A 16,717-nucleotide genomic window follows, 5' to 3' on the forward strand; every position below is an offset into this window, starting at 1 on the left:
CCTGATTTTTCTTCTTCTTCTTCGTTGATTCTTGGTAGGCGGTTTGCATCCAAAATGTTGCAATACCGCCATCTACTGGATTTAAAATAAGACTCAATTCTCCTATCTAATCTAAATAGTTATATATAAAATAAAATCAGAATTAAAAAATAAATAAAGCTCTTCATAGCATAATCCAAATAAAACTACTGTGGAAAAATATTCAGTCTTAAGATAACACTTTATTTCCCTGTATACAAACAAGCACACTGACTTTCAGACCACAATTGAGATCAAATAAAATTTTTACATCACACATCCATGTACAACTATTTACAGAGTTAATATTTAACATGCACAACGTTATCCAGAAAATAAGAAAAAAAAACATAGAACAAAAACATCTTTGTGCCTGGAGCTTGTTTGTGGCCCCACCAGTCAGAGGCCTCTGCTTGGCCAGAGCTTTGTAAACCTGTTGCTCTCTGTCACATAAAGCCTGATTCCTATATGTGGACGACCCCCTGATCATCTGCTTATCTGTAACTACTACACTGTTTGGGTCTGCTGGGCTTGTTTGTAAAATGGGGGGAACTTAAGGAACAATATCCAAGTTTTTTCCTGAGAATTGTCCATCATACAGCTTGTGCTTCTACATCCTGCCTCTAGTTCCAATATACTGTATAAACTATTTAGGCCTATATTAGTTAGTGATTAGGTTTTTATTACCATTGCTGACTATAATAAGTTGTTTGTTACCATCAATGTTTGTGGACTACAACATATACCAACAAAAACTCCAAAGCATATTTGCATTTAGGTTGGAATTCTTCATTTGAAAAATTGTTTGTTTTGGAGAAGACATAATAGCCTTTCACACTCAAAATAAGGTGATTACTGGGTAAAGTAGAACAGTTTTCAAAACTGCCATATCAAAATGTCTTACACTGCAGTGAAAATGATTTGTAATTTTACTTCAACCCATCAAAAATCCCCTTTTAAAAAGAAAATTTGACATGATTCATGATGCACATTTACTCTGTAAGTGCAGCCTCCAGTGTTCACTCTGGAACCGCCTTCATGATAAATATGACCATGTCATTTCTAAAGCGAACAACACACACCAATGATTCACAATAGTTGCTGTAAAACACATGTAACAGAAAGTGATGGTGCATGGCACCAATAAGAGACTCAAAACAGTTAAAAACTTGTTCACTACTGATGAAATCAAAATAGATAAAAACATACTTTAAAAACAAGTGTTTCCATGCAGAAAAGAATGGATCCATTATTTCAACGTACTCCACCATTCTGAATATTAAAACAAATTACGGACAGGCTCACAGAATTACAACATAAAAACAGTCATCTGTAAAATTAGCTAATCTTACAAATCAAACAGTAAAAGTAATACTAAGACACATTCCACATTTTAATGTGACCTGCTAATCATATAATGTCTGCACTGATTCCATTTAGGAACTAAAAAAAACTCTTCTTCATAGATCCATTTACTTGTTGAATAGCACTTAATGTCCACTAATATGGCACAATAGTCTCAATTAAAAATTGACATCAGTGTGTGTGTCCATAGTGTGAATATGAAGTCCTCTGAGTCCAAACACAGTAAAACCAGTCATAAGGAGTGTTTATAGACTGGTCTCAACCACCGGAGCAGCAATGACTGATGCTGCAGATTTTGTGGCCTCTGATTCCACCTGCTGGCCATTTTTGACACAGATTTCCTGCACCAAGGGCGCATTGGCCTCCTTCCATTCTCTGAACTTGTGTGAGGTAAGCTCCGGGTCCAACAGCACCTGCTCTATTGCCTGTAGGTCCGCCTCTTTTGACTGGAAAAGAAAAGAGCAAAGAAAATGGGAAAATTAAATGATGGCACAAAATGTTTTTTTGGCTGTAATGGTGTGCAACAGAATAAAATCCTTCTTTTTAAAAGAAGTCAGTGCAAAACAGACTTTATAAAACAGAAAATGTACCTTCAATGTGCTGTTGAGTGTCCTGATATGGTGCAGTTTCTCATTGACAGACTGGTTTTTACAGCGTTTTACAAAGGAGGCCCTGAATTCCCTTTTTGTGGATGGTTTACGGTCTCCTATAGGTGAGAGGCTGGCCTCTTTCAGATGGATATACAGCTTCTCCATCTCATCTGAGCTGTTCCCATGATACCCTGCAACAAGTTAGTTTATATTGCATCATCACCACATTTGTGTTTCGTGAAGGTTTTACAAAGATTGCACTGCACATTCTGCAGGGCTGAAAGGTTCTCAAATCATAAAAAGAGTAACACAGCTTAACACAGCTAATGTATCTTAATCTGAAACGTGCAAACACACCGGCTAATGTCTTTCTTGGAACTAGTGCTGAAAAAATTCAATTAATAAAGTCACTTAATCAATAACAGAAAATTAATCAACAACAATTTTGATAACACATTTATAGTTGAGATCATGAATTCAGCAAAAATGCCAAATATTCCCTGGTTCCAGCTCCCCAGCTCCTCAAATTTTGAAAGCTAGAACCATTGTCACCTTGGGGGTATGGGAACTCCCGATTGGCAAATTAGTCTAGACAACTAATTAACTTGTGGGAAAAAAACAATGAAATGGAAATAGTTTGAGCCCTGTTTTGTTGTGAGTTGTGAGTAACAGGAAATGTTCTCTACTGGCATGTTTTCTTTCAACTGGAAATGATACAGCCGAAACTTAGACTACAGACGCCTGCACTTAAAGTGAAACTTTGCTCAAACTAGAACTCACTCACTTGGTTTGCTGAAAAAAAATTCCAAAAGCTGTATGAATCGACAGTCAGTTTGTAAATATAAACGTTCCTTAAACCTCAACTAATTGAGTGAGTAAAATGAAATCTCACCTTCATCCTCAGCACCTGAAACATCCCTCTGTGCCTCTGCAGCGGGGCTTTCCTCATTAGACCCCGTTTCCAGAGAGACCCGGGGAGCCGAGCTCTCCAGCACCTGGGAGCCATTTTCCTCTTCCGCCTCCTCTTGCGGAGATTGATGTGAGTGTACCTGGACTGAGCACACCACTGCTGTTTCCCCGGTGGTAGGAGATGCCTGGGAGACCAGGTCCAACCAAGACTGCCGGTGTTTGGTGAGCGAGGAGGCGGAGCTCTGCGATGTCATCGTACTGACAGGAGAGGAGAGTGAGCCATTGGCTTCACTGGGGACTGTGGAGGAGTATGGCGGAGGAAGGGTTCCCTGATGGGTGCTCCCAGGTGGACCGGACGCAACCATGGAACCCTGCAGGGTCTGTTCAGAGTAGGGCGGAGGGGGGATCTCTGTGCTTTCAGCTTCTTCATGGTCGCTGGCTTCACTATAACACTCTGAACACAACAAATGTATAAAAAGTCAGAATTCATAACATGACACATACAACCATAATCCAATTTTAGCTCTAAAATAAACAGAATTATCAGAAATGTTGTTAAGCGATACATTTTTAGATCAAATTCATTGATGTTGATATGTTACGTTCACTTGTATATGATGCTCTGAGCTAGGAAAATTCTCAAAGCTCTCTTAAAGCATTAATGTCAAGCTAAAAGCAAGTTGACATCTTGAAAATAGAAGTTTTTCATTCATTCAATAAAAGTGACAGATAGTAAAAAATACAGTGTCATGGGTTGCTCACCAGCTGCAGGGTTTCGTTCTGCTGGCTCATACTGAATGGAGGCCAGCCCGAGCTTATTCAACCATCTGGAAAAAAAGCAAATATTTAACTCAACATTTCAATAAAAACACCCTGAGAGAAATACTGTATATACACTGACTCTTGTGTTTCATGTGACTTACAAGTTCATCTCCTCGTGGCTCTCAGCAGCAAAATAAAACATCATGACTTGTGGGTGGCAGGCTTTGAACGCACTGGATAAGGAAAAATAAATGGAGAGCAGTTAAGATGGGATCAGCTGTTCCTATCACTGAGCATGGAGAACACTTTCTATGTTATTGAAGTCATATACTAGATAGAGATTAAGTACCTTTTTAATTTAAACCACTGGTGATGGGTGGCTTATAAAAGCTATCTGATTGAGATAAACCACAGACAGTGTAGATAATAATTATGAGCTTACTGTTTCTTCTTGCACTCTATGGCTCTGTCAATCATGAAGTTGGTGAGGTCAATGTAGCCCTCGGCTTTTTCCGCCTGCAACGAACAAGATTGAACAACAGCAAGCGTTAAAACAAATGGATGATTTCAAACCACTTCCTGAACAATTACACCTGCTTTTACGTTGCAGCAGGCTACTTCTTCTATTTTCTCCCGCCATGTGATGGTGACATAAAGTAAATACCGGATAACTCATTGAAGTCATCATGTCAGTAAATCAAACATGTCAGTCAGTTACGTATGCTTGGTATCAGGCCCTCAAGAACCATTAGTGACACCGTCAGATTCAGGAAACACACTGACACTGCTCGGCAGTTCCTGCAGTGAAGGGTGGGCAGGGATACAGCTGTGGCAGACACAAGTATGAGTCATACCTCACACTGCAACTGTGACTCAAGTGTGAAATGTGTTTAAAAAAAAAAGATAAATGTGCCATATTAGGATTACATTGCAGCTTTTTTGTCTTTTTGCTGAATGTCGCATGTGAATCACTGCACTTCAAAGAAATATATAAAATAGGCTGTGACAAACTGTCGGCTGATTTACATTTTGATTTTTTTTTAAAGTTTTTATTCTTTGTTTAAAAGAAAAATATTTCTTCTGACAGACCCTCCTCTCCCCCGCTTAATATTTTTACTATAAAATTACTGTCAGTATCTGACCAATTGTGCAGATTTGATTGGTTTAGAGGCATATACTTGTGAGCTGCATCAACCAGTCTACAGAAGTTATAGCCCTTTCAGATTGACACAGAGAAACATGTCTGCAGTTACTCTGAATAAGTCAACATGCATTTATTTTCCTCTCTAATTCTCACCATTACATTCCATTCTTATCACATATATTCTTTTTTAAAAATCACTTAATGCAATTATTTGTTTTGCTTCATTATGGTATACTTTGTACTACCTTATTTTTTCCCCCTTGCATTTGGAATTATATTATGAGAGAGACAGCGAGACATAAAGACAGAGAGAAGGATAGTGAGCACAAGTGAGCAAGAGAGAGAAACGGAAACTTCAACTTATAATTCTGGGTTTGTTGGACTACAGCTGGAGTCTCTGAACGGTGACAGCTTGTGACAGGTGTCACACATTACTTAAGACACTGGCTGAGTGTGTACATCATAAGTGGATCTCCTGATGAAAAATGGATACTCACCAGCTGGTTTGCGTACCAGTAGAGTGCTGTCCTCTTCAGCACGAACCAGTACTTCTTCCATTTGATCCCCAGGAAGCCTTTACTCTCTTTCTTCCTGTATAGCCAGCCCTGATGGTCTGGCTGACCCAGCTCTTTGACCGAGACTCTTCTTCTACTCATCGTACCATTGCCTGCGCAGAGAAAACACACGCACATTTAATACACAGACACCTAGCTTCCTTTGTCCACAGAGCAGCAAAGCCACAGAAAAGTACGAGTGTAGCATTAGAGGAAGCAAAAAGTCAGTTGGTCGCACAGCCTAAAATTGCTATGCAAATAGAGCATGTGAAAACTGACACACTTCCATTTTCAGTCAAAATAGGTCACTGTGTTCGGTCAATAACAGAATCAATCCTAAAAATAAACAACAACAAAACCCACAAAGCATCCAGGAATATTCTCATGCAAAGCTACTTTCTGCCTACCTGTTCCAGTTATGAATCACCCGACAACAAGAATATCAACATAAAAAAAAGCTGAACTCAAGTTTGCTTCTCTAAAGAATCCAAGACACTGCTGCAGTGAGCTAAAATTGAACTGAAGTGAAAGTAACTGAGTATTGTCTCAAAGCCCCCTGTACACACTAATTGCCCTGCCACTTGACACACGCCCACAGAGGGTCCAAATTACAGTTGAGGGCTTACATAAGAGACAAAGTGATGAAAGGGTGACAACTTACCACCTCGACTCTTCTTCTTGGATTTGTGTCGGAGGGAGACCTTTGGAGGAAAGCAGAGGAGGAGAAAGTGAGGTCAGAGAGTTGGAGGCAGGAGGCGAGAGGAGCACAATAGTAGTCTCAGACCCCACAAATGAGAAAGAGAAGGCTGTCTGGAACATCCTGTTTCTTGCAAAAAGTGTCACATGCATTTTCTCCCTGCTGTTCTATCTCTTTACACACACACACACACACACACACACACACACACACACACACACACACACACACAGCCCCTCTCTAACATCCTCATCTGTGACTCGACTTTCTGTCTTGCGTTTCGTCTCTCTTTGTTCTTTGGTTTCTTTTGCTCTCAACTCTTTTTAGTCCCTTGCGACAAAAACAAACAACTGAACTAGACGATAGCCAGCTGTCCACCTGGTTGCATATAAACCCTGGCTGATACTATAAATGTTTGACTTTGTCATCATAAAATAGGAGAAGCAGAAGTAGCTCCATCATTAAAAAGGAGAGCGGGGGAAGAGTTTCTATTCCATTAGTACTGAGAAGGAGGCGTCTGTAAATGTCATACAAACACACACACACACACACAAACACAAAAAAGAAGAGAAACTTACAGGGTTGTAGTCATCAGCAGCCATAGAAGGGGACACAGATATGGGGAAAGCAGCCTGTTGAAGAAAACAAAAGGACACAGCTTATCAAGAGGCGTGTGGGTTGACAATATTTCACCACACAGATAGATGGGTAGAAAATGAGAAATTTCTTTGCCTCAGCATGACAAGAGGAAGTGACATCATGGACAGATAGCACAGACAGTGTTTTTAAATATGTTGTTTTTTCTCTCTTTTTCCAGAGTGAACAAAAAATAAAAAATTACAAATGTGAGTAGAAAATAAGAATTTGTCTTCCTAGGAACTGGAAGTTCGAAATAAAGGTTGAAAACTTAGAAAAGTTACTGCTCAGGAACAGCTCTGACTCATAGCTCTAGTGTCATAATGTTCACTGTCAGCAGTTTCATTTAACATGTGAAACATTGAGTTTGCAATACAATAAAAAAATACTAAAAAAATTGTTATCACTTTTACATAGTCAAGTTTTTACAAAGTCAAGCTACTTTATAATTTATCAACCTTAATGAACAGTGACGTGAAAAATATTGAGAAATTCCAGTTGCCATTATTGACTAACTTCCTCTGCACACTTGAGTTCCTTATTCTAAAAGCGACAAAGCTGCCTGAGTGCGACAGTGAGAATATCACAGACACACAGTACAAAACACGCAACAACTTACAACAGTTGAAAAACCTTCCGAGCAACAACACAGCAAAGATCTAGGTATGATTTCACAGGATTAAGAATCTTAACCACCCATTACTTTAAAATGATCTCCCCAAAACTCTATATCTATATATATATATAACCTTGCCAGATTGAGCACTGCATGAGTAAAAAAACAACTGCTTTGAGGTCAGGGGATGTAAGAACACAGGTGGCGGTTGGGTCCTGAGTTCGAGTCCCATTGCAGTTGTTCACACCCAATCACTCACCACAACCTCAACCTACCAACATCCCCAAAAGAGAAGTAGATTCCTACCTGCTAGTTTAAAACTTGTGATTCTCTCTGAGTGCAAACAGCTGAAGTATCAGTTTCCTCTGAATTCTCTCACAATGACTTAAAAAAGCAACTCTTATCTAACCCAAACCTGCGTGTGTCTTCTTGCTCAACACAAATGCATCATATCTCATTTTCCGGGTGTCTGAGTTAACTGGTTGCCAGTGGGAGCTAGATGATGATCACCACAGAAACCACAACACATGCTGACAATGAGTATGTGAGAGTTTAGTAAGAACAACTTCCTGTTGTATATATATATTTTTTTTGGCAGATGTGAGAGGTTGAGGTTCAGAGATCCACACTTAAAAAATGAATAAACTGTAGTTGAAGTCGTGATTTAAATGCATTCTTTGAATGTAATGAGCAGTAACAAGAGATGAATGAATTTATATTGTCTTAGCTTCAGTCACTTCAACTGGCTTTATCTGCAAACCACATACCAGACATACTTATTTTCCGTTGCTGTTTTTTTTTTTTTTTAACTCTTTAAAAGACACAATGAATGTAACTCTTCAGCACAACAATTAGGTTGTTAATGTTAAATTTTGGGCCAAGTATCTGCTTCAAATAAAAATATGAAATAAGTCTTGAAATCTATACAAAAATCAATCAAACAAATGATAACACAGTAAAAAAAATCACAAGAAACTAACAATGTATTTCAAAAACTTAGAATACACTTCTGCAAACCTATAACATATTTTTTTACAACGATATATTTATGCCACAATATATTTCTACAAAATACTAATGCTCTAATTTAATCAGTCAAACTGTATTTTCAATTAATGTCTTCTTTTCAAACCCTTATAAATATACTGCACTCTGGCCAGACTTCATGACAAAAGACAGCAAGTCAAAACAATAACCTTTGGACATATTCATTACTTTCGGACAACTTTAATAAAATAAACACTATACCTGCCACCACAACCTCAACGAAAGCAGTCTGGCACGAAAGCTCTCCTCAAAGTCCGACCAAACTTTGGTGAGCATGTCGGAAACAGACAAAGCGAGAAATGTAAAGAGGATCTGCTGGTTTCAGGTGAGTTCAGGTTCTCTTTGGATGTTACCCCTCACTTAGAAGACTTTCAAACTGAAGCGACACATATTGTGCGGGCACAATATGTAGTTTAATGTCTTTAATGACTTTTGTGAATTTTTAAATCACTTTATTTCATTACATTCAGGCAAATTCAGGTAGTTTCTCTCAGGAAGTCCTCGCAGAGTCGCAGTTACCACGTATGACCACTAAGCGTCGCTGTGTATCAGCATTATAAGCCATCACTCACTAATAGGGTATATCTAGGAGATGCAGGTTTAACATATGTGGTAGCAAATAAAAAAAAAACAGGGTTTCACTTTTTTTTTTACTGCTTTTGTTCTACTATGTCTGTGTTTAAGTGACTTAAAGCTGATACTACTTGTAGCTAGTGTCATTAAGTTACACAATTATAGCCTACAACCTTTATTATTGCCTTCAAATACCTGTTAGTGTGCTATTCACAGAGTAACTTTCACAAAGCACTAACATGCAAAGAACATCAGGACCCTGAGTGCTACAATGCAGTTTTTTTTCTATTCTTTCTTTGAGAGAAGTTCACAAAATACACCAATGTTTGCCTCCAAAAAGAAGGAGACAAATACGTGTTTCATGTTACACTCATGGCTCTGGGAGGCTGTGGCCTGACTATCAACACCCTTCACTGTCTCGGTGGGGAGCTGGGTTTGTAGCCATAACATCTCTGCTCAAGCAGTATCCGTGAAGAGGCTTGGATGTTCTGGCCTAAGTCCGTCTATGCAGGGATGGCGGTAAACCAGCAGACACATTCCTGAGTCATGCGTTATTATAGTCTCCATTTCATTTCTACTTAAATAGACAGGGGCCTCTTCTTTCTTCCACTCACTATTATACTGCACGAGTGTGATTTGAAATGACTATGAAGACCCCTTCCCTTTTTATCTCCCACATTCTCACACTGTAGCTTCCTTTTCGCTTCTCCTCCCATTTGTCACCCTAAATTTCTCATCCATATCAAGTAACTTCCTTATGTTACCTCTAACAACCACCCCCCCTTCCCCCATCCCAGAAGCTTTCCTCCTTAACATTTCAATTAAATGTGTTGAATTAAATGATTTCAACACAATTCAAACTCCTCTTATTTCTGTCATGAGGGAGAAAAAAAACCTCTGCACGCCACTTTAGGGTGATTTAAAGGGGCATTTCGCTGAAGCTGTGTTTTGGTGGAAGTGAGGTAATCAGCCTACGACTCATGTCAAAGGCCTGAAGGATTCGCAGGAATGCACATTGGTCACACCATTGTAACACTCAATCTCCCATCACGATCCATGCTGAGAATTGTCATGGCACTTAGCTAATGCCCCCACCCCCTCCCACTTAGAAACAGTATGTGTGTGTGTGTGAGGGAGAGAAAAGAGACAGGGGGCAAACAGAGTGGCTATTATTCAGCAAGGGAATCTCTCACTGTGTAAAGGGGGATGGGTGCAGGGCTGGTAATGATATCAGATTCGAGGTTGCTCAGTTTGGTGGCCCCCCCGCCACCTCTTGCCCAGTTGTCCTGGCACTAACCCCAGGTTAGATCTTGTTGCATGTGCTTACTTAGTCATTATAGCCTTTAAATGTTGAGTAGAATAACAGCTAATGAGGATTCGGTTTGAAATGAATCCGTTTTTCTTCTGTGCAGCAGATGTGTTGATGGAATCTGCAGGTAAACACACAAATAATCCAGAGAGCAGCCAATGACAAGAAGAAAAGCAGTAAAATCCAACATTCATCTCTGTATTCCTGCTCCTATTCTATATAAACGCTGACAGCAGGGTCAAGGTTTCCTTGTTTGGTGCAACAACAAGTCACCACTGAACCATAAATCTGTACAAATGTGATTTGCTCACATGCCACTAGTGACTATGTACCTAATCCATCTGACCCCTGTGGAGGTGCATGAGTGGTATGTGCCACTGAGGGATTGACACTAACTCATGGTACTGTGGTATATTGTCTAGATGTGGTGCCCCTGTGGTCATTTCATGTCCACATCTGCCACAGCCAATAGATGCTCAATCAATTTCCGCTGGTAGCACACTCTGAGACTAAACACAAGGTAAAGCTGGGGCTGATGGGAATGTCAAGATTTTTGTAAGTAATTTATCATTAACTGAAATTTTGAGCAAATAAAAATGTTGACTTCAACAAAGTTATTACAGTTTATTCTGACATGAATGTCTGAACCAAATTTCATGGAAATGCATCCCACAAGACATTTCACTCTAACCCCAAATGTTTGTGGCACTAGAGAAAAACTCATGGTGGGTAAGATTCATTCTCTGGGGAGCATGAATGTCTGTACCCAATTTTGTGCCAATCACGGCAATAGATGTTGAGATATTTCACCAGATAAGTGAAAACTTTGAGTCAGGGGTCAGGGGATCACCAAAATCAGTAAACTTCATCATCTCAGGATCATGACTGTCTGTACAAAATTTCATGGCAATCAATCCAATAGTTGTTGAGATATTTCAGTTCAGGCTTAAGTGGAGAGATTGACATTGCCATCCCTAGAGCCACACAGCTAGCATGGCTAAAAAGGAAGTTTCACGGTGTAGATTCACAGTGGTCAGAGGCCTAATCCTCACTTAAGATCCTTGACATGATCAGCATGATTTGCATCTTGCATGTCTGAATACTGGTGGTTTGTGTGCAATAAAGTGAGTACATACAGTATGTTGTCTTATCTGTGTGTGAAATGTAATGGGCCTGTAATTGACACTCTCAGTTACACCTCCTCCTGCCAAGGCTGAGGCCGGTAGCATTCCTCACATTGCACAGCGGACTTAGCAAAGTCATTCACTTGCACAGATGCACTCGCATACTGTATGACAACATTTTTTCCAGTCAGTGAGACTGATGGTATTCAGACAAACTGACACACTTACTGCTTGAGAGAAGGACCAGGATCGTATACGTGGCTGATTATACCTGAAAGAACAAAGAGAAGATAGGAAGATTTACCAGACACTTAAGAACACTGCAATGGCTTTTCAATGAAGTTGTCTTGTACCCAAGAAGCTTTAGCTAACCGTCATACTTAAGATCAGACATAAGTGTCTCACTGAAAATTTCCAACACATACTTATTGCTCCCCAGTTTATTCGTAACCATTCATTATCTTTATCTATGTTCCAATCCAGCTCACTTTGATTTGGCCTGAACAAAACAGATCCCATGGAGACTGTTTAACGTTTGGCATTTGGTTGGTGTGCCAATGGTTCTGATAATACATTTGGCAACCAGCCACAGCAACATGGGTAGACAAGAAGCTTGTTTCCAATGCTGAAAATACTAAATTTACCTCAGCCGGGCCTCACCCTACAATTGCAGGGTATGAAATTGCTTCCGGCTTGTTTTTCCTGTCTTTTCGATTGCTGACATTTTGTTTTTTTTTGGTCTCCTCCTCCTGTCATCCATAAATTTTCACGTCTTTGTCTCCTCCTTAAATTATTAGTTTGCTGAGGAGATAGTGATGATTTTTTTTGCAGGTGTGTTGCAACTCCAAATGCTGTTTCCTCCCACTCAAAATGGCCCCCGCTTTATAACCAAATTGATAGTTTTGACAAGTGACACAGAAATGAAATTGATGCACCATCACATTTTATGCTTTGTCATTTTTACGGATTAACACGCCCAAATTAAGATGACACTTGATTAAATCCAATGTCAATCAAACTCTACTGCCTGCATCAATGTTCATGTTCATAAACCCCCACCAACGATGAGTCAACTGCTTATCTGCAAGATTTACTATAGCGTCTATCTATATATTCTAAATGTGACTAATGTGTTTTGATTGAGCATGCAACAAACCGGATGTGATGCGTTTGTGTGCGGCTCTTAGAATAGAACTGCCGGGAAGGGTGGGGGGGCATTGTGCAAGGACGTTTAGTCATCGATCACGGTGTTAATGCGGGGAGTCACACTTCCTCCGGCCATCCAAGACTGGAGGAGATACAGGGGCCACGGATGAGGACATGGAGAAATAGCAATCGTTGGCGGTGTCGTCATATTTCGCAGTAGGATGGTTGTATTTATAGTTGAAAGTGTAGAGGAATCAGGATTTGTCATAAGTGACATTTCTAAAGATTCTCTGGCATGGGAAGATGTCTTGGGGGTGGATGGTGAAGGAAGGACACATTGGTGTGTGGGACATATTGGAACATTTTGGATACTGGAGGTCCTGAGAGATGACAATGTCTCCAAAAACCATAAAAATATGTCTACACATTTAATAATGACTATTGATCTAATTTTGCATTTAAAATAGTGAAAGACCTATTTGTACTGCCACCAACTCTCTCTCAAACCAAAGAGAGCAAATAAAAAATCATGTTTTAAGGATTCTTTGCTCTAATTAGCTTAATCTACTGTGAAAATGTGACTTTGTTTCTTTATCCTTTATTGGCAATACAGGCAGCAGAAGTGCTGTGAGAAATGTGTGTAGGAGGAGATCAGTTCTAACCACGTTGTTGCATTTCTTACTTACCACCAGCACAAATCAATAGGCTGAAGTTCATAGATTATTTAATACACTGCCATTAAAAAATTGAAATACTGCCATACTTGCTTGCTAACTCTATTGTTTTTACCCTAATTCTCTCACCATCTGTTTGTCTACCTGTCTCTATGTCCTGTATGTCAATGGCATACTTTCCCTTGATCATAAAACCAGCCCACCCACTGACTATGCACCCCGTGGCTTGTTTTAAAAAGATTCCACGGCCTGCTGACTGTCATTCTCTGTAGGAAAATTAGACCCACCCTGCTCTTATGTTTCTCATTTGACCTATGGACTACATAACACTGTGTGTGAGTGTTTGTGTGTGTTGGAGAGAGAGGGAGAGGCACTCACCGGTTCAGGAAGTCACTGCTAGAGTGCCAGTCGGGTCCCTGTGATACATAAAGATTCATGTGTTAACGCATGATGGAGATGGTGTCAACGACTCATCATAAAGTCGCTCTGAAAATCTACTGTTGATCAGCGCTCATTTTGAGATGAATTTGGTCGACGTCCAACAGGCTTTCTGTAGTAATTCTTGAATGTTAAATGTAAAACTGCAGCATCTTCTCTTGCACAGATTTAATAGCATGTGGCCTTGGATCTCAATTACAACAATTTCGTAACAACAACAATTTCTGCTAATTCTGTGTTGTGGCAAAATGGATGACTCCACCCAAGATGAGAAAATAAAGAAATGGCAAACAAAACATTCATCATATTTGTGATCAACTAACAGAAGTTTGTGATTATTAACCAAAAGACAGTAAGTTATTCCACATGCGCAATTTGCAAATATTTCAGCATGTCATTCCCTTGTAACCATTTGTGATGTGTGCAGGCATAACATGTTAGTGGTTAGCAAACTTAGCAGTGGGTTAAACTGAGTACAGGTAGTATTTAAGCAGACCACAGGTTTTCAGAAAGTGCAAATTAGTGAGGACCGCAGGCGACTATAGCTTGGCAAGCATGGAAAGAATAAGACAGATAGAAGAAGAAGTGAAGGGGAGATAAGAAAAGAGGCTCCTCTCGATCAGTAAATTCATGCACAAGAAGCATAGGCGAAGGGAACAGAGGTGAGAGTGGTGGATCGCTCTTAACAGCAGCAGCAGAGATCCTCAGTTCTCAGATGAAACGTCCTTCCTGTGCAAATGCTTCTTCAAATCAATGAAAATGGCAAAAGCTGTCAGGCAAAGTAATCCTAACCTCACCTTTAAATGTTTAAAAGACAACATATGTGCAGGAATAAGATCCCCTGATGGAAAAACCTGCTTTGACCATATGGTTCCTCCCCCCAAAGTTCATCAAAGAGGGAAGTAGTTACATAACCATCATCATCTGAGACACAGAGAAAAGGTAACTTCACATTAGCTATCCTGTTTCACCACACGCTTAAAAAACAGAAGCATGGTTCAGCTCAAAAGGTCAAAGCAGGTTAAGAAAACCAGCCGGCTCCACAGTTTGGTTCTGCATTTAGTCTGAGTGTGGAAGTTAAGAATGACTAAAGCTGCCCTGGCTGACAGATTGTTATGATGAAAGATGCCATTGTGAGCATGTAAACTGAGAATAGAGCAACAAAGTTCAGCACATATAGATTTTTCTCATAAATAATAGTTTTCAGAAACAAAAGAACACCATCATCCCACACTCACATTATAGTTACATGTTAAGCAGTGATTCCACAACCAATGTAAAATAAAGACAATACAAAAGATCACTGAAATAAACTGCAATTTTTAATAAAATGCTATTCAAAACTTACAAAAGGCAGATAAAGCACAATTGACACTTCTTCCCTGTATTTTTTTTTTTTTAAATAATACTGTCATTCTGTCTCTTGTGATAGGTGGTCTTTTCATAGCATGAGCTAACAGAAGGCCATTTGACCTGTGTTTACTAAAAGATTGGTTCAAAACACTGGCTTTAAAAGACCAGTTATTACTGTCAACCAGCTGTATGTATAGGCTCTTTAGGTGGGTAATTTCAGAGTAAACTCAAACACAGGATATAAAAGTTTAGACTGAGTAGAGTGCATAGCTTTAAAACCAGCACAAATACAGTATTTGCTAATGACAAGATAAAAACATCCTTTAACCAACCAATGCAGCATTGTCAAATGAAGAGATTATAAAAATGTCTTAAGTTTTCTTTAACTTTCTTAAGTATATGCATAGCTTACAAGAGGCAACCATTGGCAGAGGGTAATATATCTAACTGATCACAAAAGTGTAATTTGAAAAAGAAAAAAGTAACATGTATAGTAAAAGCACAATTGCACTAACAAAATATGGTGTTTGTTTCATTTATTTTATTTTTATAACTTATTTATGCAAATAAAAACAAAAGTAAGAACATAACTGAAATAAGATCAGGCAAGTTTTCTGAGAACTTGACTTAAATAATGGTACCAGAAAGCATCACATCTGAAATATGACATAACTTAATATGTACAGAGGAGTCCGTAGACAGCACACAAAGCCAAAGTGTCCTAAACCTGAACAAACTATATCCTCTTGAGGCTGAGATGGGACTTGTAGTCAGAGATGGGGGGGAGGGTTGTGGGCAGTGTTAAAGTGGTGATGACGTAATGTAGCGAGTACTACAAAAGCAAGTTTGGTTGAGGAGTAGTAGTTGGTAGTAGTAGTAGTAGTAGTAACACCAGGGAAATATGTAGGTTGGGTAGAGAGGAGTGTGAGAAAGCCAAAAGCTGCCAAAAAAACAGCTGGACGTTAAAAATCAAAGGCACTGAGGAAGGACACAAGACAGGAACAGGAAGCCCCGGACAGGAAGCGCATCATCAGTGAGTCAATAGCTTAAGCCGCGTGATCCAACTGACCAGTAGTGAGCGTTCTGCCGTTGTGCGCTTGGAGACGGGGGCTACGGGGGCCTTTTTCATGTCCTCCTGGTAGGGGATGGTGGCGCTGTTGTGGAGGTCTGAGTTGGAGTAGTAGCGGCTGCCCCGGATGTGGTCCACTCTGACGAGGTGTCGTTCCCCTGCAGGCCTGTAGGGTGGAGACACTGAGGGGACCTCCTCGGCTATGGTGGGGATCCTCTCATTGCTCAGGTATCTGTACAGGAGGTCCTCACCTACAGCAGAGACAAAAGTCAGTTTATCAACAGCAGTAACGTGCTTCTTTAGCAGCATATTTGAAACACGATCTTTCAGCACATCATGTAATGGCTTGTAACTGTCAAGGAAGTGCTTAAGATGTAGTTATACATTTCTGGACCTTTTTTGTTTTTAGTAATTCTATCCTTATTGATGGAGGATATGTTACATTTTTGGTCATATTGCCTAACCCTACACTGTTAATATTATGATATATAATATCCAAGCTCATAACAGAAGTAATGTGCTCAAATGCAACTTGTTGCTTCTTCTATGCTTCTCTTGTTCTCTGTATCTTTGTCACTTATAATTTGTTTGAAACATGAATATGGAAAAGAATACGCTCACAATTTCACACACAGACTCACTGAGCAAAAATACAAAGTTCAGTTGAGGTTTAGATGAGGGTTCATCAGCCTG

General features: G+C 39.7%; 1 protein-coding gene across 1 annotated transcript in view; it reads right to left on the reverse strand.

The window, feature by feature from the left end:
* Nucleotides 1-201: 201 nt before the first annotated feature.
* Nucleotides 202-16,717, reverse strand: part of LOC121880926 (connector enhancer of kinase suppressor of ras 3-like) — a 49,949-nt gene continuing 33,433 nt past the window's right edge. The window contains exons 13-24 of the mRNA XM_042388552.1: nucleotides 16,025-16,275; nucleotides 13,543-13,580; nucleotides 11,573-11,615; nucleotides 6,618-6,671; nucleotides 6,004-6,043; nucleotides 5,286-5,455; nucleotides 4,087-4,160; nucleotides 3,806-3,877; nucleotides 3,645-3,709; nucleotides 2,866-3,336; nucleotides 1,974-2,164; nucleotides 202-1,829 (exon numbers count right to left, since the gene is read on the reverse strand). Of these exons, the coding sequence (XP_042244486.1) occupies nucleotides 1,629-1,829; nucleotides 1,974-2,164; nucleotides 2,866-3,336; nucleotides 3,645-3,709; nucleotides 3,806-3,877; nucleotides 4,087-4,160; nucleotides 5,286-5,455; nucleotides 6,004-6,043; nucleotides 6,618-6,671; nucleotides 11,573-11,615; nucleotides 13,543-13,580; nucleotides 16,025-16,275 (1,670 nt within the window). The 3' untranslated portion in view covers nucleotides 202-1,628. The remainder of the gene's footprint in view (nucleotides 1,830-1,973; nucleotides 2,165-2,865; nucleotides 3,337-3,644; nucleotides 3,710-3,805; nucleotides 3,878-4,086; nucleotides 4,161-5,285; nucleotides 5,456-6,003; nucleotides 6,044-6,617; nucleotides 6,672-11,572; nucleotides 11,616-13,542; nucleotides 13,581-16,024; nucleotides 16,276-16,717) is intronic.

Source organism: Thunnus maccoyii, chromosome 16 (genome assembly GCF_910596095.1).
Source record: "Thunnus maccoyii chromosome 16, fThuMac1.1, whole genome shotgun sequence".
NCBI classification, from domain to species: Eukaryota; Metazoa; Chordata; class Actinopteri; order Scombriformes; family Scombridae; genus Thunnus; species Thunnus maccoyii.